The sequence below is a fragment of the Emydura macquarii genome, unplaced genomic scaffold, assembly GCF_026122565.2.
Source record: "Emydura macquarii macquarii isolate MOO-44397 ecotype Brisbane River unplaced genomic scaffold, CSIRO-AGI_Emac_v2 contig_2362, whole genome shotgun sequence".
Taxonomy (NCBI): Eukaryota; Metazoa; Chordata; order Testudines; family Chelidae; genus Emydura; species Emydura macquarii.
The window spans coordinates 433,232-461,097 of record NW_027132499.1 but is presented as its reverse complement, the minus strand read 5'-3'; the positions used below and the strand labels follow the sequence as shown (position 1 = coordinate 461,097).

The 27,866-nt window shown below is 40.5% G+C and overlaps 1 protein-coding gene across 1 annotated transcript in view; it reads left to right on the top strand.

The window, feature by feature from the left end:
• PRKX (protein kinase cAMP-dependent X-linked catalytic subunit) overlaps window positions 1–27,866 on the top strand; it is a 116,557-nt gene that overhangs the window by 50,774 nt on the left and 37,917 nt on the right. Inside the window, exons 2-4 of the mRNA XM_067560997.1 lie at window positions 6,847–7,015; window positions 13,860–14,123; window positions 22,219–22,338. Coding sequence (XP_067417098.1) covers window positions 6,847–7,015; window positions 13,860–14,123; window positions 22,219–22,338 — 553 coding nt within the window. The remainder of the gene's footprint in view (window positions 1–6,846; window positions 7,016–13,859; window positions 14,124–22,218; window positions 22,339–27,866) is intronic.

Sequence of the window (27,866 nt, the reverse complement as noted above, 5' to 3'; positions counted from 1 at the left end):
CTGTTGCTGATAAGTTGCACAGACAACTCAGTTCTTGCCTCATAAATGCCCCCTGGTATTTATAGGCAACTGTCTTCAAGTGTGGGTTGATCATGGGAGATCAATGTAGTATGAGTTCAGCTCAACAGCACCTGATAGTACTGAGATATACAAATGAGCTTCCTTGTGGTGCATGCACCAAATGTGCATTTAGTTGATCACACAATTATCTATTTCCTATCCACTTGTGATAGAAAGAAAGGTTCAAGGATGGGAAAACATTCATTATAATGACAAGAGTTTAATCTATTTACCTTAAGGCCTTGTCTACCCTAGAAAGGTGGTTGATGGCAGTTACATTGACTATCAAAAAGCACTGTAATTACAGTGCTTGTGTCTGTGCCCACACTAGTCAGAGTGCCGCTCTGTGGATGTAGGGAAGGCGGTGGATGTGATATACCTTGACTTTAGCAAAGCTTTTGATACTGTCTCGCACAGTATTCTTATCAGCAAGTTAAAGAAGTATGGGTTGGATGAATGGACTATAAAATGGATAGAGAACTGGCTAGAGCATAGGGCTCAACGTGTAGTGATCAATGGCTCCATGTCTAGCTGGCAACCGGTCACAAGTGGAGTTCCCCAGGGGTCTGTCCTGGGGCCGGTTTTGTTCAACATCTTTATTAATGATCTGGAGGATGGGGTAGATTGCACCCTCAGCAAGTTTGCGGACGACACTAAGCTGGGGGGAGTGGTAGATACCCTGGAGGGTAGGGATAGGATACAGAGTGACCTAAACAAACTGGAGGATTGGGCCAAAAGAAATCTAATGAGGTTCAACAAGGACAAGTGCAGAGTCCTCCACTTAGGAAGGAAGAATCCCATGCACAGCTATAGACTGGGGACCGACGAGCTGGGCAGCAGCTCTGCAGAAAAGGACCTGGGGGTAACGGTGGATAAAAAGCTGGATATGAGTCAGCAGTGTGCCCTGGTTGTCAAGAAGGCTAATGGAATATTGGGCTGCATTAGGAGGGGCATTGCCAGCAGGTCACGGGAAGTGATTATTCCCCTCTATTCGGCATTGGTGAGGCCGCATTTAGAATACTGTGTCCAGTTTTGGGCCCCCCACTACAAAAAAGATGTGGACAATTTGGAGAGAGTGCAGCGGAGGGCAACCAAAATGATTAGGGGGCTGGAGCACAGGACTTATGAGGAGAGGCTGAGGGAACTGGGCTTGTTTAGTCTGCAAAAGAGAAGAGTGAGGGGGGATTTGATAGCGGCTTTTAACTACCTGAAAGGGGGTTCCAGGGAGGATGGGGCTAGGCTGTTCTCGGTGGTGGCAGATGACAGAACAAGGAGCAACGGTCTCAAGTTGCAGGGCGGGAGGTCTAGGTTGGACATTAGGAAAAAGTTTTTTACTAGGAGGGTGGTGAAGCATTGGAATGGGTTACCTAGGGAGGTGGTGGAATCTCCATCCTTACAGGTTTTTAAGCTGAGGCTTGACAAAGCCCTGGTTGGGATGATATAGCTGAGGTTAGTCCTGCTTTGAGCAGGGGGTTGGACTAGATGACCTCCTGAGGTCCCTTCCAACTCTAATATTCTATGATTCTATGATTCTATGAAAGTACGTCCACTCTTGGTGCTGTAGTATCGACAGTAAGAGCAATGCACTGTGGGCAGCTATCCCACTGTGCAACTCACCACCTTCTACTGCTAGGAATTGTGGGATGGAGGAGAGGAGCACGGAGCAGCATGGGTGCTGACTCAAGGTCCCATGCATTGCGTTTCCGTCCCATCATTCATTACGTTGCTGGCAGCGATTTGTGCCATTTTTTTCAATGGCTACCCATTTCCTCCACTTCCACTGTCTCCATCTGAAAAGATGGATCTTGCACTGCTCTCCAATATTGATTTCAGCGTTCTGAACAGATCATGGTTGGTCGTGCAGTATATCATGAGCTCCAAATTGGAACAGGAGTCTGAGGAGCCTAACTTGTTGAGTGACATGCAGACAAACAGCACCGCATTACCATTTTCATTGACAGAGCATCTGCACACAGTGAACTGCCACTTCTGGGCACATGAGACGAGCACCGAGTGGTGGGATCGCATCGTGATGCAGGTCTGGGATGACGAGCAGTGGCTGCAGAACTTTCGAATGCGTAAAGCCACCTTCATGGAACTCTGCATGGAGCTCGTCCCTGCCCTGCAATGCAAGGACACCAGAATGAGAGCTGCCCTCTCGGAGAAGCACATGGTGATCACCGTGTGCAAGCTGGGAACTGCAGGCTGCTACTGGTCAGTCGCTAATCAGTTTGGAGTTGGCAAGTCCACCATGCTGTGTTATCACAAGTGGAGCTGTATTATTGCAAGTGTGCAGGGCTATTAATGTCATTCTGCTGCGAAGGACTGTGATTCTGGCCAATGTGCATGAAATGGTGGATGGCTTTGTGGCAATGGTATTCCCTAACTGTGGCAGGGCAATAGATAGCATGCATATCCCAATTCTGGCCCTGGACCATCTCACGATGGAGTATGTCAATAGAAAGGGCTGCTTCTCTAAGGTACTGATGGTGCTTATGGATCACCATGAGCGTTTCACTAACATCAACACGGGTGGTCAGGAAAAGTGCATGACGCACACATCTTCAGGAACACTGATCTGTACAAGAAGCTACAAGCAGGGACTTTCTTTCCAGACCAAAAGATTCCAGTGGGGGGTGTTGAAATGCTTATAGTGACCTTTGGAGACCCAGCCCTACCCCCTAATGCCATGGCTAGTGAAGCCTTACACAGGCAACCTGGATAGCAAGAGGAGTGTTTCAATAACAGGCTGAGCAGGTGGTGAATGACTATTAAATGTGCGTTTGGCAGGTTAAAGGCAGGCTGGAGGTGCCATTTTGGCAGACTGGACCTAAATGAGGACAATATTACTGTGGTTATAGCTGCCTGCCTCCATAATTTATGTGAAGCTAATGGAGAAAACTTTGCCCCTAGATGGACAACCTTGCATGTGCATGTGAACAGCCAGATGCCAGGGACCCTAGAGGGGTGCAACAGGAGACCAGGTGTATAAGGGAGACACTGAGGGCCCATTTTGAGAATGAGAGCCCATAAGGCATTTTTTAAACAGTGCTGTGCCATTCTATAACTGCTATCCAGTTTCAGCTGTGTGTCAGTGGCAGGTGAAAATACCATATGCAACACAGAAATAAAGAGAGCTTATTGCTTTTATTATTAAACACAAAACAGTTAACAAACAAACAAAAGTCCTGGAGGGAAGAAAGTAGTGGGGGGTAGTGCCAGCTATAACACCTGCATGTAAGTCCAGATTTTGTTTTCATAGCTGTCTGAAGAAGTGGAATGTAAGGGGTAGCGAGACGGTCCAGGGGTTAGGTAGGAATGTGTTGGGGGAGTTGGTGGAGTGCAGGGAAAGAAATTCTGTTGCAGCTGCAGTGGAATGGGTGGGTGAGCATGCATGAACTGTATCTGCAATGAGATTGTCTTTAGCAGCTCTGTCTGCTCCTCCATGGCCTTGATAATGCGTTCATGGCCAGCCATAATCCGCTCCTGATTTTCTTTCTGTTCCTCTGTCTCCATCTTTTGAGATTCAAACCTTGATTTTTTTCCATGCCCTTTCTCTCTTTTGGCCGCTTCAGAAGACAGGAGGAGTTCTGGAAGCATCTCCTCCTTGCTCCTCAGGGTCACTTCCTTATCAGCTGGAGGCGGTCTGCTGACATAGGGGCTTTAGCTGAGAAGGTCACATCTGTGTAAGAATAAGAAACAATGAACAGAAGCATTATTGTGGATGCCCTAACTTTATAGATGCATTACTATGAAACACACCTTGATCAGCCTGGGAATGGTGAGTTTGGGGAGTGGAGTAAGATCATCCAACTGGGTTGGGGTTCTGGGTTCTAGGTGGGTGGGTGATCACTTGGGGCATAAATGCAGGTACACTGGAAAAAATTCAAATTTTGCCACCGTTCTTTACAGGTAGGGGGCCATAAAATCCGATCTCACGCCTGAGAGTTAGCAAGGATGCATCTCCTCCATAGGAGCAACTTCAAACCGGGTGCCTAGGCTGCACACCTGTGCCTTGCTTTGGTTTCTCCACAAGTGATTGCCGATAGGCATGGGAAAGTGTCCTGTAAATGGGGGAAGAAACAGAGCTGCTCTGTTGAGGAATCTGAGGCAGAGAATTGGAGAGTACCTCCAGGAAAATTTCCTAGAGGTTTAATCGGAGGATTCCTGCGAAATCTCAGCGTGCATTAATGTGCTTCTCAGCTGTACTGCCTAGATGCACAAGGGAATGGGAAAGCGCATGGAAACACAGCTACTCTTTTGCATTTCTATCCCTTCAACTAGCTCTGTGTTTTAGCCACGCTAAGGACCCCATGCTTCCTGTACACAAGCAGCTTCCAAACACCAGAGCTCCCCTGTCCTGTGTCCTGAATGCCTGAGCTGAAGGGCTGGAGATGACTGTAACCTTCTGGGGTTGAGAACAGTTCCTGACTCCTAACCTCACCACACACACTGGTCCCCGGCTCTGGGTCATCCTCCAACTCCATTTCCTCATCAACAACCTCTTTGTCAGAGTTGAGTCTGGTGTGCAGTGTCTACAGGTCTCTTGAGAGTGGATATAGGGTCACTGCTGAGGATGGCTTTTAGCTCTTTGTAGAAGCAGCAGTTCATTGGCTCCTCACCAGAGCGACATTTTGCCTCTTCTAAAAAAAATCCTCTACAACCTTTTTGATTTTACATACCAGCTGTCTGCTTCCATTTTTGTTTAGGTGGAGCCCATCATTCTTCCAGTCTCTAATATGTCAAAATATACAAAGTAAATAGCCTTAAATCAAACTCTAGTAAATTCTCAAGTAGTATTTTTCTTATTTTCCCTATCTGTTCATCTGTTATCAATGAAGATATTTAGTCATCAGTTTGTGTGTGTGGTAAAATTGATGCTTGTCAAGAAAAATCTAATCCTTTGAATTCTAACTGTAGCCTTATTTAAAGGTGTGCCCGTGCAAAAATATGGCCTTTTCAAATTTGGCACAGGGTGTCAAGCCAGAAAAAAATTAACATGCTGCCTTTCCAGAGTACAGAATTAGGATTATTCTTCAAGTAATTTGAAGATTAAAATAAGTGAATTTTTAATTGTGTAAAACTTTTCTTTTAAAAATAATTCTTCTAAAAACCTTGTCACCCCATGTATATAAATATTAATAAAAAATTAGTAAACCTGACACATAGCATGAACTTTCTTTGGGTTAAGGCAACTTTGGGAAAAATGAATTTTGTCAGTATTAATTTTACACTAGCTTGAAGGGTTTACCTTGGTCATTTTGCCTTTTTTTCTTAATTTCTTCCATCTTTCTCCCGTAACTATAATTTGTCAAAAAGGAGATTGGAGTTAGAGAGAGAGGTTTACAAGATTGGCACATGACAGAATATTTTTACAAATGCCTTTACCTTTTAACTTGATTTTTTTAAAGTAATTTTGCAATGTTTATAAGATACTTACTTGTCATTTCACTTAGGTCCTCAATTATAACTTTAAATAGTCAACGCTGTAAAATGGGTGAATAATAGACAGTACAAACACATGTATGGTACAGTAATTATAAATTTATCTTTCACAAGCAAACCAAAGCTCTCTTCATCTCCATGCATTGTTTTGTCAGCTTATTGCAATTTAAGAGTAGTGTAGTGAAACTGGATTGATGAAAGGTTTGTCTGAAGTAGGTGGTGGCAAAAACATTTGTAGATGTGAAGCACCTCATGATGGATTTACTTGTATGATGTGAATTTTAATAGACATATCACATAAGATATACAGTAAATTTTAAAAAATGGTTAAATGCATGACTCATCTCCAGTTCATTATTAACAAATATTATCTGAAAGAGAGAGGTCATGCCATTGAAAATTTGGTCTTTTTTGTGTGGTGTGGTGACACAAGACCATAGACAATTTAATATCAAAACTGTTGAATTTGACCATGTTTTATGTTTTACCTACACTATGCAATTCTGCATACTGCTTTCATGAACTGTTTGGTAGGGATTTTTCCTCACTGAATACATTTTATTTTTCCTTGTATGAGGACATGAAAATAGCATTCTGTAATAAGTTTCAAGAGCCAATGTTTTGAGATTTCATTTTCTCCTTTTTTCTATTTTTTGTATAAAACATAGTTTATTTTATATATTTTCTCTAATATGTTAAAAATGCAATGGTGTTGAAAGAGAAACCAAGAAAAATATGGACGTTCTTATTCATATATCTTTTACTTGATGTTATTTATCTAGAAACGTATATAATTTTCATAGAATCAGAGAAGTGTAGGAGTGGAAGGGACCTCAAGGAATTTGCAACAAAATATGGAAGTGAAGAGTTTGTTTATACATATCGAGCATTTTTCCCACACAGTTGTATCCTATTTTTAATTCAGAATTATTGCTTTTTTTGTGTCTCCTTTCTTGTTACTTTCACATCTCTTTATGTCCTTAATGTTAATATACACCTCCATTTTTTTTGGCTCCGCTTTTGCCTCCTTTTCCCTTCTTCAGTTACATACAGAAAACAAGATACCGAAGTAAATTTAAGCACTTACACAGGCAAGGATGGGTGGATTTTAAATAAGCCAAGACTTCATTATCTTTATTATTATTAATTTCAATTTGAGTGAAAACCTGTAATCTCAAGGAAACAATTGCTTGGGAAGAATTAAAAAATAATACTGAGAAATTGGAATTGGGTTACCCCACTTCAGTGGGCAGGGAGCTGTTTGACAAGTTTTTCATTTGTGCATATATGTATAATTATAGAAAATGTTTGTTCATTTGACATTTGTTCTTTAATTTTCAGGCACCGGTACTTTTGGGCGGGTTCAACTGGTGAAAGAAAAAATGGCCAAACGTTACTTTGCCCTGAAAGTAATGAGCATTCCAGATGTCATTCGGCTAAAACAAGAACAACACGTACACAATGAGAAGTCAGTCCTGAAAGAGGTCAATCACCCGTTTCTGATCAGATTGTAAGTTTTCCTTCAGCCCCTTCACATTTTCTTTTACTTGTTTATGTTTTGGACCAGATGTTCAGTAACAACAAACTTTAAATTGATTTAATAGTATCCTTTAGGTTATCTAATGTAAACAAAGGGCCAAATTCACCAGTATGCTTCAGATGCTTTGTATTGCTCTGGTGATGCAAAGCAGCTGTGAATGTGCCTACACTGGATGGTTAGATTGGATTTACAGGTGCTTTGCATCACCAGAGCAGTGCAAGGCACCCAAAGTATACTGCAGAATCTGGTCATAGCTGGTTTATCCTGGCAATACAAAGGAACAGGATCTCTTGATAGAAAACATTAAATTAACCTGCTATTGTTGAAAAGTCCAATTGAAGCTGGATGGTCGTCTTGTATACTTGAAACATTGTTATACGTTGGAACTAATAAACTGCAGTGATATAGTATAAAAAAGAAAGACAATTATAGAAAATACTTTGTTGTTCTCCAATGTTAAGTATAATATAAATTTTAAATTACTTTCAAATATGAAATTTATAAGCTGTTGTGAAATGAGATGATTCTACCTTCTCGAGCATGTCAGCAGGGACTACACAGGGCTGTTACAGCACAACACTTTAAAGCACTGTATAGTTATGCACCTTCAATGCGCAGACAAGCCCTAAATAATCACATCCAGTGGTAATTTCCTCGGAACAGGCATGGAATAGAAGAAATTTGCATTGCTGCCTTTAATATACCTTAATTCTGAATAAAGCACCTTTCAAAGCATAATGATTCTTACTGTTACTTTAAATTGATTTGTAGACCTCAAGACCTCCAGGAATATTGCAAATACATAATGTCTGAATTTGAAAAATCCTGTGTATAGCTAGGCTACTCCCAATGAGTGTACACATGGATGAAGCTGAAGTCAGCATTAATCTATACCTATATGCCATCCAAATCTGCCTTTTGCTGAAAACGTAATAGACTTCAGCATTGCTGTACTAATTCCATCCACTTCCAGTCTAACTAGATCACTTCTTGGCCTCTTCTGATATAAATGCATATACAGATCTGGAAATCTATTCTTCTGTGGAACATGTGAGCAAAGCAGCGAATCTAAATCGAGTGCAGGCGCTGACTGGAATCCTTGAATCCATAAGCAGAACCAAAATTCAATTTCCCAGAAACTAGGTCTGCTAGTGACATATGGGCTAAAATATTTCCTTTAAAAAGGTTAGACATTTGAGTCAAATAGTATGATTTAAATATCAACCACTAGTTGATCATGGATCATTACAGCTGAAATAATAAGTGTGACTTGCTTTTAGATGGATAGTTTGCTCTAGAGAAATTTTCATACAGGGAAAAAATGATTGATTAAAGTGTTAAGGTTTGCTCATTAGCATGGTGAGATGCCAGGACTTTTTGCGTCAGATGGAAAATAAGTGTGGCAGTGCTAATGCATCTGGTCTCTGTGGGGTGAAAGCAAACTTATGCTACTGTTAGCAGGTAAATTATTATTTTCTTCTGTTTTTAGAGACGTTAGGAGGAGCTAAATTTTTAAAATGAGACTAGAAATGCTAATGATTACTATAGTTTGAGGAGCAGATGAGGATAGCTTACATTTTATTTAATAATTAAAAAAGCTATATGTACATTTAAAATGTATCCTTGTCTCCCCTCTCCCCCCTTTTGTATGTCAGTTGTCCTAAAATGTACACTCTATGGGGTGGGGACAGCAATTTTGTATGTTACCCCTGCTGGAATTCTGTGCCATTGCACAATGCAGAATTTGCACAGATAATGTTCCTTGTAGAATTTGAGATTTTCCTCTCCTCCCCTGCCTCCCCCCAGCACTACTGCTGTCAGCCCTGAGTGGCTGGGGCTGTCAGTGGTAGCATGATTATATTATGTTATTTTGACAAATAAAATATGCAGAATTTTACAGAATTTTAAAATATTGTGTGCAGAATTTATTTTTTGGCACAGAATTCCCCCAGGAGTAGCATGTGTTTGCACAGTGCCTAGCATAATAGGAACCTAATCTTGATTGGAACCTATGGGTACTCCTGCAATATGAAAAGTTAGTAGAAAAATCCCCTGGTAGTTTGGAGAGAGGACACAACGACCCTTATACTGGGGGATGGATGGTGAGCAAATGTTTTTAGCCATAGAGAGAGAGCTGAATTTGATCTTTTAAAAAAAAAAAAAAAAAAAAAAATCAGGTAAAACTTACAGCCCTCACGTTCATAGTATGGTGAAATGGAATCTGAATATTAGTTATTTACACCATCTGTGCTGTACAGTGATGATTGGCTGTACCATCTCTCAGATCTGAAATGTAGTGGAACTTGGTGTGGATATACATTTAAATATGATTCTTGAATAATCATTGTGTTCAGTGACTACTAAAAATTATTTTGCCCATTTCTTTATGGGGAGAAGGGGTGGGTGTGTGCACGCGCATGCATATCCAAGATGGTTACTTAAGTGATGAAAGAATAGCAGTGAGGTGATATTCTTTTTCCATTTAACATATGACTACTTTTGTTGTTCCTTCTAACTAAACTCAGCTTCTAGAAGTGTCTGTCTAAAATTTCACCTGGAAATGTGCTTGAGTGCACAGTTAACAATTTGTGCTTCTGAGTCTCCATTTACATGCTCAGATGTGAAATTTCTTTATGAAGTGCTTCTTTTATACTGTTGCAACAGCCAGGCAGTGTAGTCTTGTATGCTACCTTTAGTGGGCATATTAGGATAAAAATCAAAATCTTACCGAAACAAGGATGTGTCCTAAGTGAATTCTACTACTGTAACTCAATGTATATAAGTTCCAGAGGGGTAGCCGTGTTTGTCTGTTTTCCACAAAACGAGAGTTCTTAAAGACTAACAAATTTATTTGGGCATAAGCTTTCGTGGGCAGAAACCCACTGAAGTGGGTATTAATTTGTTAGTCTTTAAGGTGCCACAGAACTCTCGTTGTTTCAATGTATATATTTATGGCTTTCAGAAAAATAAAAATTAAGAATAAAATTCAGCCCTATATTTGATAGCCCTATTAGTATTAACTGGTTGCTTGGTTGTAAGAATGCAGAATAGGAGTCTTTACTCGGTAAACTTAACATAATAAGGCCCAAGAGCTAACTTCATATTAAAACAATGCATGTTGACTTGGCCCTATCTTTTGTAAGCCAACTGAGTTATTGGTGCTGCATTTGTTTAAAGGGAAAATAACTTTTTAAGTCAAAATAAAATCTAAATCTCATGGTGTATGTACTGGTTTTATCATTAAGTCAATGGCACCTTAGTTTAAAAACTAGTTAAACACTTCCAGTCTCACTAGTTTATGGATCTGCTGTTGGCACTTCTTTTAATTTTTGCTAAATGATGTAAAAATGTCTACACAAATAATGAAGTGCGCTATTCACATTCAAGTCATCCAGGTCTTCCATTCTTGGTTAAATTTTGCCCCCTCACCTCTACCAGTAATTTTTTTTTAAAGAGATGGGTTGTCTGATTTTATGATTTTCTACAACTCTGAGCTACTCTTCCGGTTTAGGGGGCTGCTGTTCTGCTTAATTTCTTTAAAATACGTTTCTCAACTCGGACTGTGCACATTTGAGTTCTTCGAATGTTCCTTAGCACAATTCTTCTGTGATTGGGTATCAGAAGACTTTAGCAGGGAATTTTATTGGCAGAACAATGGCATTAGAATTTTACTTTATTTAGGAGAAAGCATGTTCATAGCAGCCCTCCACGTCCTTGTTAGAAAAAGATAGTAACATCATGAACAACATCAAGCATGGCCCATAGTTCAGTGCCTTGTTCCCCCGGGCTAACCCAGCTAACCTGTGCTGGGCCTGACAGTTGGGATCTGTACTAGTGGGTGGCTAGTTTCCATTATCTCAGTTTCGCCTTCTCCTGTACTTTCTCGAGTTCCTGTGTCAGGGAATGAAGCCTTACTGCTTTTGTCAACAAAACAGTGCTGATGTACACACTGTAATCACTGCCCCCCTCCTCGCCCCCCTGCCGACGACAAAAGAAAACCACCTTGACGAGGTGTAGGGCTTTTCTCTGCATAGCTAGGGTGATGCAGTGTAATTGACATGGCTGCCCCGATGGGGAGCAGGTGGAGAAGCTTCCTGACTTCTTGCCCTGCTCCCAGTTGGGACCAGCAACCAGACATCCCAGCTTGCAGCAGCCTGGGCTTCTTGTTCCACTCCCAGCTGAGGAGCTGGGGCTGCTGGTTCCCGGTCCCGCTGGGAGCTGGGTCTGGAAGTCAGAGTTTCTCCACCTGCTCCCTGCCCGGGCAGCTATGTCAATTACACAGCTGAGTTGTGAAATTGCCATGGCTGCCCTTCTGGTGGAGAGCAGGGAATAGCTGTCCTGGGCTCCTGATTTGGACCGAGGAGGGGACAAGTCCCCACATGGCTGCATCAGGCTCCCGACTGGAACTGGGGGGTGGGGGGACACCCTACTGGGAGCCTGTGGGTTTCCGGCGGGGAGTTGAGAGGCAGAGCTCTCAGCTCCCCACATTGCCCCTTAGATCAGTGGAAGTGGGGCTGGTGAGGACGCACTCCATCGACCCAAGGAGAGCAGTGTGGCTGTAAGTTGGCATATTTTATGTCGACTTATTTTTTTAGTGTAGACCAGGCCTTAGGCAGAGCTAGTTAGTTCCTATCCTGCGGCCCCTGCAGCCTATCACGGGTAATGGAGCAGGAAAAGCCCTTTTTTGAGAAGCTTTATTAAAAAAAAAAAAAAATGTTTCTGATGGAAACTGTGCTGCTGTGCTGGTGCATCCGGGTTTTATCTCTGAGCCTTTACCCCTAGCTCTAAGGCCAGAGAGGCTTAGTGCCCAAGCTCTTGCCTCTCTGACCCCAGAGCTAGGGTGTGGAAACTAAGAGGCCGAGCTCTCTCAAATTTTCTGTGGGTAGGGATCTCCATTTTCCAGTCAGCTCTATTTTCTCCTCCTTTCCTTATAATGCAGGGTGTGTGGGGGAGAGAAGGGCGGGGAAAGGCGGGAGGGAAAGTGTGTGTGTCACTGTTGCAGCAGAAGTAGTAATGGGTCAATTCAGTTTAGAAATTGCAGGGCGTGTCTCAGAAAACGTGTTCAGTTCATACTCCAATACAAACTATACTTAGTTTTTCTTAACTGAGTCGCCTTTTAGGCATACAGGTGGATACCAATGTGGTGTTTGGTCTGCTCACCCTGGGTGGGGGGGGGGGGAAATGTGTCTTCACTTTCTAGCAGGTGTTAGATAATGATCTTGTATTCAGTACAGAACTTTTTGTGAGACAGAAGTTCTAATTTATACTTTAATTAATAAAATAGCATTACTTCTCTTAGGCTAATGCAGTGAGGCTATGATTGAGGAGTGCAGCTCCTGTGTGCTAAACATGCTTATGTAATGTGTGTGACACACATATATGTACATTCTCTCTCTCTCTGCCTTAATTATTAGTTGCTAACTTGTACTTATGAGTAGCTAGCATGTTTTGATTGATCAACCCCTCTCTTCCTTCTGACTTAAGTGAACTGGAATATATTTCCTTATGTTGAATAGCTTGTTTTTGACTGCCTTGTGCTTGGTGTGGTAATACTACCGGAAAGGTAGTATTTCTCAGTTTAAATAGGAAAGAGAATCTGTAGGATGGGGGTACTTTTATTGTCAGTTTAATTTCTAGGGTGCACCCTGATACAAAGAGGGGAAGAAACAACAAAAAACAACTTCACCAGAAAGAGTTCTTCCTGTCAGTTAGCCAAAAAAACCAGAACACTTTTCGGAAGGCAACTTGAGATACAGGATGTGGTGGGAGGAACAGTACAGGGTGGTTGGTGGACATGACCTGTTAAATAAGGCAACAAATAAGAATTTAGTGTAGAACATTCCATAATTATTTCTTTTATAGTAGTGCTTAGAGACCCTAGTCAAGACTGAGGGTCTTGTTAAAACTAATTCCTTTATTGTCACTGCTGCAGCAGTTCCACGACAAAATTATTATGTGGATGTTGAGCAGTCAGGAGGGTCTTATGGTAAGTCATAGGACTGGGTGTCGTCAGATCTGGGTTCTGTTTCTGGCCATGCCACAAACTTCTGGCAAGCCACTAAGCTCTTACCCAGTTTCCCTATAGTTAAAATGAGGACAATAATCCTTTACTAGCTTACATTTCTGTCTGTAAAAAATCCTTTTGAAAACCTTGAATGGAAGATACTATAGCAGTGCAAGACGGTGTGATATGAAACTTTTATTTAGCTATGACTTAAATAATGAAAAAGATGTGTCGATAATGTATTTTTCCTCTGTTTAGACACCTTGCCATAAGCAGTTTTTGAGATTTAGATCACTATTTTTCATTTGGGCTGCGCTATGTTGAATATGTTATAGGAACATACTAATTGTCCTAATAGATAAAGAACAATTGTGTCTGTAATAGTGGCCAATATCAGATGCTTCAGTGGCTACAATATCAGATGTACAAGAAACCCTATGATCGACAATTATGGAAAAACTTACCTATAAAGGGAATCTTTCTTTCTAAGCCTGGCCAGTTAGTTGTTGGCTTGGGCCCTGGAACATGAAAGTTAATACCTGATCTAAGGAAGGGGTGTCCGTGTTTGTCCCCTACATGATTTAACAGTGGAAAAATCTTACCCGAATACAATTCAAATGCATCTAAAAATCTTACTAAGCTCTTGGTTTTGGAGATATCTTGTGCAATGAAATCCACAAATTAACTATCCATTATTTTAGAATACTTCTTTACTTGAGACAGTGGAACAATCCCAGTTTGTATATCTTTTTTGTTTTACAAATGATTTATTGAGTCAATGTTTAACAAAAACACACTTTTTTATTACAGATTTTGGACCTACCATGATGAACGCTTTTTATACATGTTAATGGAATATGTACCTGGAGGAGAACTTTTTAGTTATCTGCGCAACATGGGGCGTTTCAACAATGGCACAGGACTGTTTTATTCTGCAGAGATTATTTGTGCAATAGAATATTTGCACTCCAAAGAAATCGTTTACAGAGACTTAAAACCTGAAAATATATTATTAGATAAAGAAGGGCATATCAAGCTTACAGATTTTGGATTTGCTAAAAAGCTGGTTGATAGGTAAGGCTTTTTAAAACAACACTTAAAAAGTAAAACAAAATTAAGTTTGGGTGAGAATTCATGTTTGCTTTCAGTGCTCAACTTCTCAGTCACTCTTAGTGTTGACATAAGAGAACCACATTACACCCTTACTAGAAAGAGGAGAATGATGTTAAAGCAAACTACTGTACAGTAGATAATATTCGGCAGCATGTATCGCAAGTAGCTCCACCATAGCTAAAAAATAGCTTTCTTAAAAACAATTATGTTCTTGTGCACTTGATATTTCAGTCTTTGCACTGCAAAACACCAAGTGAGTCAAGTGAGATGAGCAAACATTGATCTGTGCACATCAATGCGTTAAAATATATTAACCTTTCAGACTTGGAAGTAAAAAGTTGTTTAACTTTTGAATGCGTTAGAATTTACTTTTTTCCCCTGCTGTTACCCTTACATTTGAGAGACTTTTTGAAAGTGGGGGTCTGGAGGTAGGAAAGTGCATTTCCAATTTGTATTAAAGAACATTTGCTAATTCACTATCCTACTGTACTATTGAAATACAATTACAAAAAATCTAAATTGACGTCATGATGACCATTTCATTGAAAAACCTTATGGCCCATACCATCTCCCCTGTAAGTATGCTGCTGTATATATTTTATGTGAAATACAACCAATGTTTTTTTGTGGTAGAAAGAGGTATTCATTTGTTACTGATCATGTAAGGATGAAGTCTGAATAATGTGTCTTGTATCTCTTGGCCTGTCTGTAAACATTGGAAAGATGCTAATGGGCCTGGTGTAGAAGAATGCATTTCGGTGATATTTGGGAGGAAAGTAGTTATTAGCCATGTAAGGATGAATTAGCCATGTAAGGATGAATTTAAGAAGGAACAATTTAAGGTAAATGTTAGAGGAAAAATCCCTGATAATGAGGACTTTGCCCTGAGGGATAAGCAAAATCCCATTTGATTGGGATGTTAAAACTAAACTAGATCATACACTGATTCTGCCAATGAAATATTGTTAGTGACATGAACTTGATTAGAGATTATGGTGATCTTTGTTAACTTTTGTTCTACTTCAGAGTATGCAGAGATTTTACAAAGGGGATTCAAATGGAAGTGGTGCAGCTGCAGCTAACCTACCAGACCCCTGAGAGTCACAACAACAGAATGTGGCAGGCTGAATAATAACAGCAAGGTCACTTGGGAAACAACCTTTTGCTTGCATTCTCCCCATCCTGCTCTGGCTAAAGATTATGCTGATTGGGCATGGCAAAGTACCAGCCAATTGAGGTTATTTCTAAAAGATTCAGGTGTTCACAAACGTCGGAAGAAACACATTGAGGCTAAAAATCAGTTGGCAGACATCAGTGTTCAAATATGTATTTGATTCTGTCCTAATTCAGTTAATGCTGGACATATTTGGAATCTAGTAGCTCTCATTTTTAAATATGAGTGAATGTCATGTATTGAGCTTGCCCTGTAACATTAAAGAATCATGAACTTTTGAGGTCAGGTTTGTGATAAAGTGCTCAGAAATGAAAATTAACCCCACAGTACCACGTGTCACTGGATTGTCTGAATTTCTGTTTCACATTAACAATATTGAAATGATGGGAACCCCCCGCCCCCAATAAATTTAACTTAAACATTTTTCTGAATGTAAGATCTTTCTTATCTTTATTGGCAATCTTAATACACAGTTATGTAGCTAGTATCTGATTTACACAAATGATTATAAATCGGTAGCCGTTCAGAATTCAATTAATTCGAGTTTTATTAATGTCTGAATTAAGAAGAATAACAAGAAACAGAACTTTATTGTTTGTAGAAAACTAGGTGGTTCTTTTATAGTAAATTGTGTTGTATTTGACAGTAATTTCTATGATTTTGTTTTTAAATGTAGATACTGCCACTTAGTGGCTGATCTAAATGTGGTGTGTGTTTGTTTGGTGGGGTTAAGTACAATGGGTATAACTCAGTATCAGCAGTGTGATAGAACAATATACTTTAATTTTAGCACTTTAAAACCCAGAACAAAAGAAAGTGGGTTAACATGAATATATTATTTAACATTATAATGTAATACCTCTCCCTTATTTCAGTATACTGTTTGCATGTTTTGTCCTGTTTCAGAAAAGTAGTTCACAAGATTAGTCGCACCTTGCATTGGATTGGACCTAAGTATGGTAGAATGGTGTGTAATTTATAGCTACTCCAATTGTAAAAGAGATAAGGAGAGTAATACATAATATACTGTTCAGTAGTGGGGGGTGGTATCTACCAGCCAGTCATAGATTGTGTGCTGTTTGTAACTACCAGCATGGGTTTGATAATCTCTTACTAGTGGCTAAACATTATACTCTCTGGTTTTATTGTGATTTTACGATGACTACAATTTTTTTTACTATATTATAGTGCATCTATAAAAACAGAGCTATTGTAACACAAGTGATTGCAGAGAAGTAGTGGCTATCTATCTATAATAATATTTTAAATTTATAGAGCACTTACCTCCAGGTGGGAGCGGTACAAAAATAAAAATACAACAAATCAAAATTCTGAAAAATAAAATGCAAACTAACACAGCTGCTACAAAGAATCTGCCCAGGCAAAAGTATACATTAAAGCAAAAGCCCCCCAAGATTATCTGTGTTCTTTCTTCCCTCCTTCAAAAATGAATTATACCATTCCTAGTGCTTGTACCCTGGTTTTAGATGATTGTTACTTAAATTGACATCATCCTACGGATTACAGTGTCCCATAAAACATGACAAGCTTGTGTATAACTGGTTCACACTTCATATTTTTTTCATTTATAGAATTATTCCCTTTTAAAAATGGCAAAAATGTAAATGTATTGACATTACTTTGACATTTAAGAGGAAAATTGCATTGCTTTCAAAGTATTCTAAAGAACAAGTAATTAAAAAATAATGGTTCAGCAGGGTATCATTTTAATATGAAATGTGACTGTTTTCTCACCCTTCTGTTCCCTTTAGTTTGTGGGTTATTTTATTTTATTTTTTTTCATTTCTCCACCCTTGCTTGGTCTATACAGTTGTAGTTGCTGTACTCAAACGAGCAAAAGGGCTGCTCCTTCGGTAAGCCCAGAAGGTGGAGAATGTCATCCCCTGCAAACAGCAAGAAGCCATTGCCCAGGTTAAACCCTCACACATCATCACGCTGATTGGCTGATCACAATGTGTAAGGGAGCAGGTTGCTCCATGCTGTGTGAATCTGCACAGTCCTTCCTGTATGCAAAGCTTCTTGGATCTACCTGAGCTTTCCATGGGTTGAGGTAGCTACATGCCACACTTTCGCCCTCAGACAGCAATTTTTCTGTCTGTGGATTTTAACGTGGGGGTTTCTGGCAGGTAAAACTTTCTTCAGTTTTCTCTTCCATGCTGCATTCTTTCTCCAACCCTTCTTAGAAAACAAGGATCTCTCTTTTCTGCTTCTCTCCTATGTTGACTTCTCCCCTTTTGTTGTCTTCCCCTTTTCTTCCTTCTTCTTCACTCACACAGTTTTCTTCGAGTTTTCCACTTCATTGTCTGTGGCTTCCTCCAAACTAGTTGTCCTCACTTCATTTCCTTCCTGATTATCTTTCTCTTCACTCTTATCGTCTCAACAGGACTAAACATGCTTTAGAGTTTATGTGCCTAAACATCAAAAGGCATGCAATTGGGAACATATTTATATTGCATTCCACCTCAAAAGCAAGAGTGGGGAAAATGGGAAAAGTAAAAGGAGAAAAGAGAACGATACAGAAGCACCAGCTGTACTCAGAAGAAGGGACTTTTAAATGCTCATTCTCATATTGGTTTTATATTTTATTCATTTTTGGCTTTTATGCAGACATACCTATTTTAAGCTGTTATATCTATACAACATTTTCCTGTCTCTCTCTTCCTGTTTCTTTCCTACTCTTTTCTGTACTGCTCTCCCTCAGGTGCCTTCACTGAAAATATGGAGAAAAGGAGCTTATGTTTTGGAAAAGACTATGTTCAGTGTAGGTTTTCCCTCAAAACTTTAGGAAATGGCTTTTGTGGCAAGCCATCACAATATTTCAAGGTGAAGGGAAAAGTGTTACATGGTTGAAATTTTAGATAATTTAGCTATTTGTTTTAGTTTAGTATTTTAAAGCTTTCAGAGAAGTAAAGGTACTTAAGTTAGTGTGGTACGGTCACCATCATTAAAGTGTTTAGAGTATTCTTGTTGCAGTGCAAAAGATGTGTTTAGTTGTCCTAAGCCACAACTGGACCACAGAATGTGATTTGTTTGACCAGCCCTTTTTGTAATTACTTTATTTTCCAATACTATTTGAAACAGGTGATAGTAACTTTAATACTAGTTAAGTATTTTTGAAGACATCCACACAATACTTCTGTGCAAAATTAGGTACTCCTTTTGTAGATTACAATTCGTGATTTGTATATTTCCCAGTTGGTGGAAGCACCAAATTAGATACAATACATCTGCCAGAGTATAGGCGAACGGTATATTTAATATATCTCAATAATTATTAATAATTAAATCCAGCCCAATGGAACTCTGCATGGACATGGTTTGCCTGTGCAGGACAGTGTTAGAGGACTGAGGTCCTGGGTTATGAAGACCCAATCAAACTTCCATTTAAATCAGTGGGTAGATTTCCGCTGACTTCATCTTGAATTTAATTGAACTCTAAATTCATTCCGTTAGGGACTAGTATTCTACCTGTCTGTAAAGTACCATTGCTGTCTCACTCTAGAAATGAGAATGTCTTTTACAAGGCAAAGTATGTAAGAGATGGGGATAAAGCATCATTAGTTGAGGGCTATGGAATGAACTTCGAAAGTACATTCGGCAAATCCAGTGTCTGGTCCTCTTTAGGAAATGCTGTTAAATTCTTCTTGTAGAGTTTGAAAAAACATTTACATGATAGCAGTAATAATACCACAATATAGATAACCCCTATCTAGGCAAAAATACCCCCCCCCCCCCCAATAAAATAAAAACTCCAACCTCCTCCTCCTACGTAGCCCCACCCAAGTAATGCTTTTAGTTTTTTCCACCACAGAGGGAGGAGAGACAATACTCCTTGAAGTCCACTGGGGGCTTGGCTATTGCTCTGTTGATTTTATATGGAAGACATTCAGATACTACAGTGATGAGGGCCATCATAAAACCCTGCAATCTTAATTATCTAATATTTTGGCTTGTTTTTAATTATAGTTTAATAAATTTTGTTTAGACAAGCTGAGCAAAGACTTATCTGGTAGCTTAAAGTTTTAATAAAGAACAATAGTAGATGAACATTAATGTTATGTAAATATAGCTGCAATCTACACAGAAAATTTCCTTACCCTTCAGTTTTCTGCTTTATTTAATTCCTATCTTGTGAGCCCAAGATATGAAAAATCTGGTAGTGTGTTTAAAAAAATGTCTATCTATTAAAGATTGTGTTTTCTGTTTGTTTTATTTTAACAGAAAACAGAAGCATGCAGCAAATAAATATTCTGTAAGGCTAGTCACTTTTTCCCTGAACTTTTGTATGGGTGTGGGACTTGCCATTTATGAACTTGGTGAATTTTATTATTGATTTTAGCAGAGCAACTTAATTTTTTCTACATGTTATAAAATTATTGATGTTCCTGAAACATGGAATGGTGGATGTATTTTATAAATCCAGAAAAATAAAAAGGTAAAAGCACAAGTATATACAGAAGAATGCTGCATGAGGAAGATACATATACTAATGATTCCAGCATTAACACAGTTAACACACCCGCCTCCAAATCGTTGCAGACAGTCAGTTAACATGAGTAGTTTGTTATAAAATTAGCTGTAGGAACAGGTGGGCGGTTGGGGAGTAGTAGTAAAACCTGATGGTCAGGTTTGACCAGGGACTCCATAACTATATTTCCCTACACTTGTAATTTTCCTTTTGTAAGCTGAGTAACTTTATTCATTACTAAACTGTCAAGTAGTTAAGGAAACAGCTCATTTTAATCTCACTGTTAGCAGTAAGGTAAGTAACCTTTTATGAACTGGAAGCAATGCTCTAATATTTCACAGGCTTTTTGTATCTGAAAAATCTGGCCACAAATCAGTTCTGAAGGTCAGAATCCAAGAGTCCAACTCTTACGTGCTGTGTGCATTGTTTTCTGTCTTCATAGTCAAAGGTTGGAATCTAGCTCAGTTTGTAGCACTTTGCAATCCATGTGAACGAAAACACAAACCCTATCATGATGTGCTTTTTTGTATTTGTTTTGAAAATTTCATGTCTTTTTTTTAGACTGGTTGCATATATTGTAATGCACTATAGTCCTCATTCAGGCTACTGCTAGATGGCACTAGTGTGTAAAGCAGTGCTGTGTCTGGGTATTTGCTTTTGTGTGTTTATTAGGAAAATACAATCTGATACTTTCTAAAAGTGATATCACCAGCTGTCCGTCGTAAAAACTGAAAGTTTCTCTACGTTAATGAACAGTTTCAAGAAGTTTTGGGCATGTAGAGGAGTGTTTTTGAAAATTTATTCTGACAGTTCTGTTGGAGGAAAACATCTTCAACATTGGTCACATTTAAAACATTAATAAACTTAAACTTCTACAGGAAGAGCTTCTTTTAAAGGATTGCCTCAACAGCATTTTCCTTGCTCATAAATATCCAATTTAAAATCTCAGGCCTGAGTCGTAAAATGTTTTTCCTCCCCGGAGATATAGCCGGTGTGTGGATTTTTGTTTTATTTCAAATGCAGCTATAGCGTTGTGTTTTGATCTAAAATCTGTTTAGAAAGTTTTTGATAGTCTGAGGATGCCATGATCTGTATGTGAATTCAACTGAAAGGGCATTGAGGGTCTTTGCTCAATTTAACTTAATAAATATATTACAAAAATAGAAGGTAAAAGGATATGTACTTACTAAAAACGATTGCTACTTGAGTTATTAATTCTTCTCTTCAGCTCTGCAACATTACCAATTTGACTGAAACACTAGGCAAGATGTATGTTAAATCAGTGTTCCATTTGAAAATCTGCTTATTTGACAAGTATTTGGGTTATCACAGTGTTAGTGATGAGATGCAAAGCTTTAAACTGCTTCTCATTCCTTCTAGGAGTACTTTTGTCAGAATTTGACCAGGAATAAGATTTTATGTTCCTTTTCTGTGATGCAGATGTCACTTTTTCCCATTTCAACTCAAGAATGTTTTTAATGCTTTATCTTTTGACTACTTAATTTCAGGAAAGTGTAGCTCTTCAAAAATGAACACAGGCTTTTTATTTTCACGCTTAAGAGTCTCAAGATAGTGAAACCAGTCAAACACTGCAAGTGATACAGCACAGATGTTTCATAGAGAACAGTTCACAGTTCTAGTTCATTACATCAGTTAATTCTGTGTATTGTACGTACCTTATACAGCTGAATTATCACTTTAATAGTATTCATTACTTAACCTTGCATAGTAAAGTTGAATTTTTGAATTGCTAGAAATGTAATATATTTATTTACGTTTCCCGACAAAACAATAAATGAGCCCTGAGTCAAAGCAGGGGTGTGAGGGTGCGGAGGGGGGGGGGGCGCGGGGGTTTACTATAGTATAATAAGAATGTTTGCTTGAATTATATTATAAAGAGTTTAAATTTCAGTGGACCCTGTGTGTCTGTGGAGAAAAGCTATTCCAATAATTCTTGCAACAAATCTAGCAAACTGTGTTTAAAAAAGAAATCAAACACAAGTCTGATGGATCTTTATTGATTTTAGGCAAGAGATTTCAAAGCAATATAGTCCAGTAAATAGAACATTGCACTGGGAATAAAGAAACCTGGTTTCTATGTCCATCTTTATCACTAATCTTCTGTGCAGGCATAGAGCAAGTCATTTCACTTCCCTGAACCTCCATTATAGGCATTCAGACTAGATAACCACAATGCCCTTTTATGAAATGGTTAAAAATAGCAGGTTTTTTTGACTTGTCACTTTTGTAATGTACATTTAGAGCTCATTCCAGATTTTAGTTTGTTTGCCTACTTCATTAATTTTACTCATAATTTCATAGTTTCGATCCAGTCCTTTAAAACAGTAAGTGAAAGTTGAGATGTTATGTTTTTGTTTGTTCGTTTCTCTTAGAACATGGACGCTCTGTGGCACACCAGAATATCTTGCACCAGAAGTGATACAGAGTAAAGGTCATGGAAGAGCAGTGGACTGGTGGGCTTTAGGGATTCTAATATTTGAGATGCTCTCTGGGTAAGTGTTTCTTTGATGAAACAAAGTACATAACATTCACAAGTAATTTGTTTTCTGTTCCAGTATTCTGAATAACAGGTTTGAAATAGCTTGGGTATATATTAAGCTTATAACTAATTAGCTTTTTTTTACTATGAAGAAAGGAATTAGGAGTTCTTGAGACAGAGAATGCAAAGATGTACCTCATTAGAAATGCAAAAGAATTTAACCATAGAATTCCCAGTAACCTGACTGGGGATTCTGTGGCGAAATCCGAGGTTACAGTTTTGAAAATATTCTGCTCAAAATTTTGTCATTATATATTCTCCTGTGATGGAATTCAGTTTGAACTTCTGTGTGATGGGTTTTCCTGGGGTGCAATCTGAAACTGGGGTATCACTGTGCTCCCTTAACTCTCCAGCCTGGGCTGTCCCTCACAATGCTTTGCTAGTGACAAGCAGCCAGCTCTTCCAGTCACTGTTATCACCTAGCACAACACCATGTGGAGCCCCAAACCCAGCTAGTTTGTGTGAATGCTCCCGGAGCCACTCATGAATACACAGAGAGAGGCATCAGCCAGTTCCCCCCAGCTCCCCAGCCTCACCCCCCAGAACTGTACTGTCTCGCACTGGTCAGAAGCCTGACCAGTGTAAATTCATTACCCAGTCCATCCCTCCCCCGATGTGGAGAGGACATACACACTAGCTTTTGTGAATTGAGCATATATTTCCCAAGCACTTCAACCAAAACACACGGTTTTAAATAAAATATAAAACAGATTTATTAATGAAAGAAAGATTTTAAGTGATAAGTAGCAGGCATAGAGATCAGAGTTTGTTACTTAAGAAACAAAAATAAATTCGCCTACTTAAGTTCTACAAACTAAACAGGATTTAAATCAAGCAGTTTCTCACCCTGACGGATGAAGGTTTCATCTTTCTGTTCCTCAGTACACAGGCTGGAACTGCCCTCCAGCCTGGGACCACCTTTCCCCAGTTCAAAATCTTTGTCCTCCAGATGTTTCTTCCAAGTGTTGAAGGGAGAGGGAGGGGGAAGAGAGGCCAAGTGATGATGCCACTTTTCTTCTTTTATAGTTTCTTCCAGCTTGCTGGAAAGAACTTTTGCTATGATGTGGGGGTCCACCCCCACTGGTCAAGCAGTCTCCATTGTCTATGTGCTCTTTCTGAGAAGTCCGCTGGCATGGCCGTTGGGAGAGCACATTCCCTTTAATGGACTGTCAGCACATCTGGTTACTCCATTGTTGTACCTGAAAGGCCTGGTTATGGGTGTTCCCAACCTCACAACATTTTTCAGTAACACACACGCAACAGAACTTCACATACAATCCAACAGGATATTAATATTAAGCAGATAAAGACTTTTAAAATTATACCTCACAAGGCATACTATGTACAAAACATTATAATTTATATGACAGTTGTGAATATGGGGGTTCCAGTGTTCCTTTGAGATAGTGACACACTCTGTACTCTTGTAAAGTATTTAATCAAGTATGCCTTTCCCTGGCTCTGCACAGCACATCAGGAGTTTCTCGCCCCTTCTCTCCCAGTAGCAGCCCGTGCTGCCTGCATGCCTGCCATAGGAGAGCAGGATTGATTCCCTTGGAGTTTTCCCAGAGCCTCATCTCCCCACAGACCCAGGAGAATGATCCGCCCCCTCCCCTGTAGGCCAGGGAAGAGTGCGTTTCTTATACTTATAAAAGAAAGACTTGCAGAATCTTATTCAGGGGACAAGGCAATACGCCACATTTATTGTAAATATAAAGATCTTAAAAAGCTAGTGCATTCACACGCACACTCATACCCAAGAGTTCTGCAAGTTGGTAGAATATATATTTACCAGTCCGTGGCTTAAGTCACCCTAGTGGTCAACTAGGCTGAACACAAGGGGGAGCCAGGCCTCTGTTGGTTGTGAACCGATGCTCCTCAATGATTGCAGAACGAACCCAAAGTTTCCGTGTTCTCACCCCATCTTTTATCGTTGCTGACTGTCATGTAAGTCTATGGGCCTTGCTGTGTCATGCTGCTTCCAGGTTCAGTATGATGGTTAATCACCAGCTAATTGCAAGCATAACTATTCTCTTATTTCTGTACTTTGTACGTTCACAGAGTGGATCATTATGTACTTTAGGATCATTTATCTGCATTTTAGGTTTATTGATATGTATTCTTCGACCTTTAGGGTCATGATGGAAGTTGGCATCCTCACTCCTCTTTCTGTTGTCAGAGCAGTTTAGGCTGGTGTCTTTTTATGCCCTGCACATACATTCCTCACTTACGCATACAAAGAGAATTCATCAAGATATTTTTAAGTTCAGTAGTACAAGTTTCAGGAAAGAGCTAACTTCAAGAAACTAACAAGATGGAGTTCACTTATGCCACACAAAACAGTACTATACCATTATAACAGTAAAGGAAAAATCTATATCTACCTCTGTCTCACTTATACAATAAAACAAGGAGTCTACATCTGATTAATTTGCACAGCTCCTGGAGATGGTTCACATGTTTGCTACCAGTAGCCAGTATGCACAGCTGGACAATAGCTGTGTGAGCTCTCCACGCTGGACAATTTCAAAATTTCCTGGGTCTTTGAAAAGGGAGGGCTTATGCCTGTGTAGCTGGCACGCAGGGCAGTGCAATAGAGTTCAAAACAATGAGCAGAGTGGTCAGGGTAGCATTATGGGATAGGTCCTGGAGTCCAGTTACAGTACCCAGTGTCTACATTGATGTTTTGTCGCTCTAAGTTTGCCACAAAAAGATCTACCCCTCTCATCAAGGTCGTTTTATTTTGTCACCAAAGCAGAGGAGTTTTGTCAGCAGGGAGATAATTGTCGTGTGTACACCATCACTGTTTTGTTGCCAAAAGCTTTATTTCCAACAATATTTTGGGATTCACTAGATGGCAGTGTTCTCAGAAGACAAACTTAAAATCTTTGTTACTTAAGAGAGATTTCTTGCCATTATAAATAATGTATTTGAGTTAAATATTCAGTAGAAAAAATGAAATTCTTGTAATGTACTCTGGAGTTTAATCACTAATTTTTAAAAAGGGGGAAAAAAGGAAAACTAATATAGTTCTCCCTTTTTCAATTACTTGATTATACTGAAACTAAAAACCCACTTGTGTATTTACTTGTACGTTATACATAAAGACTTCAACAACTTTCTAAAATAATTGTATCTTTCCTTTTCTATGAAAGTGTACTTAAAAAAAAAAAAAGTGAGAACTGATGGAATTTTATCACTAGTGTTACCACAGCAATACAAAAGGGTATCTCTCTGGGTTGCATGTGTGCCTTATGCCTCTTTGAGCTCCTGTACAAGGATATGAAGGGCAGAATGGCTGTGACCCTCCTTCATTTTCTGCTTACCACCTATGACAGCAAGACAGAACCCAGCGAGTATCTGAGCTGCTCTTTTCCAAGACTCTAAACAGGTTCTTCAATCTTTTTGGTGATGAAATCTTCTCTCACACTTCCATTCAACAGATGTTCTCTTCCCTCCTCCCCCATGGGGAAAAAAAAAATCCAAAAGCAAAAAATTGGTACACAACACTGTATAGCAGGGCCAGGCACTTCAGACCAACTGTTGTGTCTTTTATAGTGGAATCTAAAACTTCAGGATTCAAACCCTGCCCATCCTGCAATGGGTTGATCCCCATCAAGAACAGACATAGCTGATTCCTCTTTTGTGTAAGAGAGCCACATCCCAGAGAGGTGCGAGCTCCAGCTACGCCAATATCCCATAACATGTCACCTTGATCGTAGATAGAGACTACATTTATACAAGAAAAGTGCCTCAAATTCTTCAACGTTCTGATCATGACAATACCAGTTGTGATTGCCCTCCTTGTTAATTAGGGGATCCTGGAACCAGCTATAGGGCTATGTCAGACCCCAGACATACTTCCTGCCGCCTCCAAGTGAATAGAGGAATGGTATCAGCTTTGAGCACTTTTACACCCACCCAAACACAGGTTGTTGATTCTCTCCACAGTATGAGAAAATCAGAATCTGCTAACGACACTTAGAACAAGGATCCTAAAAAGTTAGATATGTTTGGACACAAGGCATATTTATTAGCCTCAGTGCAGCTTCTTGAAGCCTGCTTGTCGGGGCATAGTTCCTCGGGGCGGGGGCGTGCCGCACACAAGGGGGAGAAACAAAAAGAAACCTTACTAACTAACAAATTTGAAGAGCTATGTACACGGGCCCCTTCTCCCTCGGCGTGGGCGGACGTCCTGGATAGACTGTTGCACCTCCTGGGACAGGCCCAAGGATTGCAGCCATGAGCACCTTCGCATTCAGATGGTGGAGGCTATGGCCCTGCTCGCCGAGTCAGCAGCGTCACAGGACGTCTGGAGCACTGCTTGCTACTGTGGTTCCTTCCTCCACGATAGTGCTAAAGTCTGCAGCCTGGTCCTGGGGCTGGGCCTCAGTGAACTGCCTGAGGGAGTCCCACAGGTTGAAATTATATCTGCCCAGGAGGGCCTGATGGTTGGCAATCGTGAACTGCAGGCTTGCTGTGGAATAATTTTTTCTCCCAAACAATCTTTCTCCAGCTTCTTATTGTCCTTGTTCTTGGGAGCCGACCCTGGCTGACCTTGTCTGTCTCGTTGGTCAGCTGCGTCTACTACCAGGGTTCCCGGGGCGGGGTGTACGCACAAATACTTAAACCTCTCGGTTGGGACGTAATATTTCTTCTAGGTCACCTTTGACATAGGGGCGACCCAGGAAGGCTTTTTTCGTGCCCGGGACCGCCCTCTTGATCCCTCCAACCTGGAGGACATTGAGGACTGCCTCCGTCGCCGCGAACAGTGCCGACAAGCAGGGGTGCGCTCTGAAGAGCTAGAGGTACCGGAGTGTCATCTCGGTACCGATGATTTCTGCTGCCGCTTGCCTTGCGGCTCTGCAAACACCTTCGGTGACAGAGCTTGGCGCCATCCCGAACTCCTCAGTACCGAGCCAGACTCTGGTGACTGTGTTCCGTGCCGCGAACTCTGAGGTGCTGGGTCCTCCAATGACCAGATTGGTACGGGCGAACTCATCTGTGCCGGTTCCTCTGACGGCGACCTGGTTCTGCACCATCTAGGTACGAGCGAACTCCTCAGTGCCAGGGAGCTGAAACGGGAGCTGTGCAAGCGCCGCCTGGCAGACCTCGACCGGTGCCATCTCCTGGCATGCGCTGCCTCCGGTGCCGAGGATTGACGTCAGCATCTAGAGGGAGACTCCATGTCCTGTGCTGGAGCAGGTCGGCTCGACGATGCCGACCTGGAGTGACTACTAGGGGAGCGGCTCTGCTCTACCGATGGAGACCGTCCGGCAGGACGTCTTCCTCCCCGTACTGGGCATCTCCTCCGCCATTCAGGGGGACCCAAAGCGGGTTTCCCCTGTGACACTGGCCCCTTCTCCCTCAGCGGGGGGAGTGGTGGGGGCAGAGGTCCAACAAGGCTCTTGCCGCCTGAAAAGCCTCCGGTGTCGACAGCGTCGGCAGGGGCACTCTCCCATTCCCAGGAGTCAGGGGAGG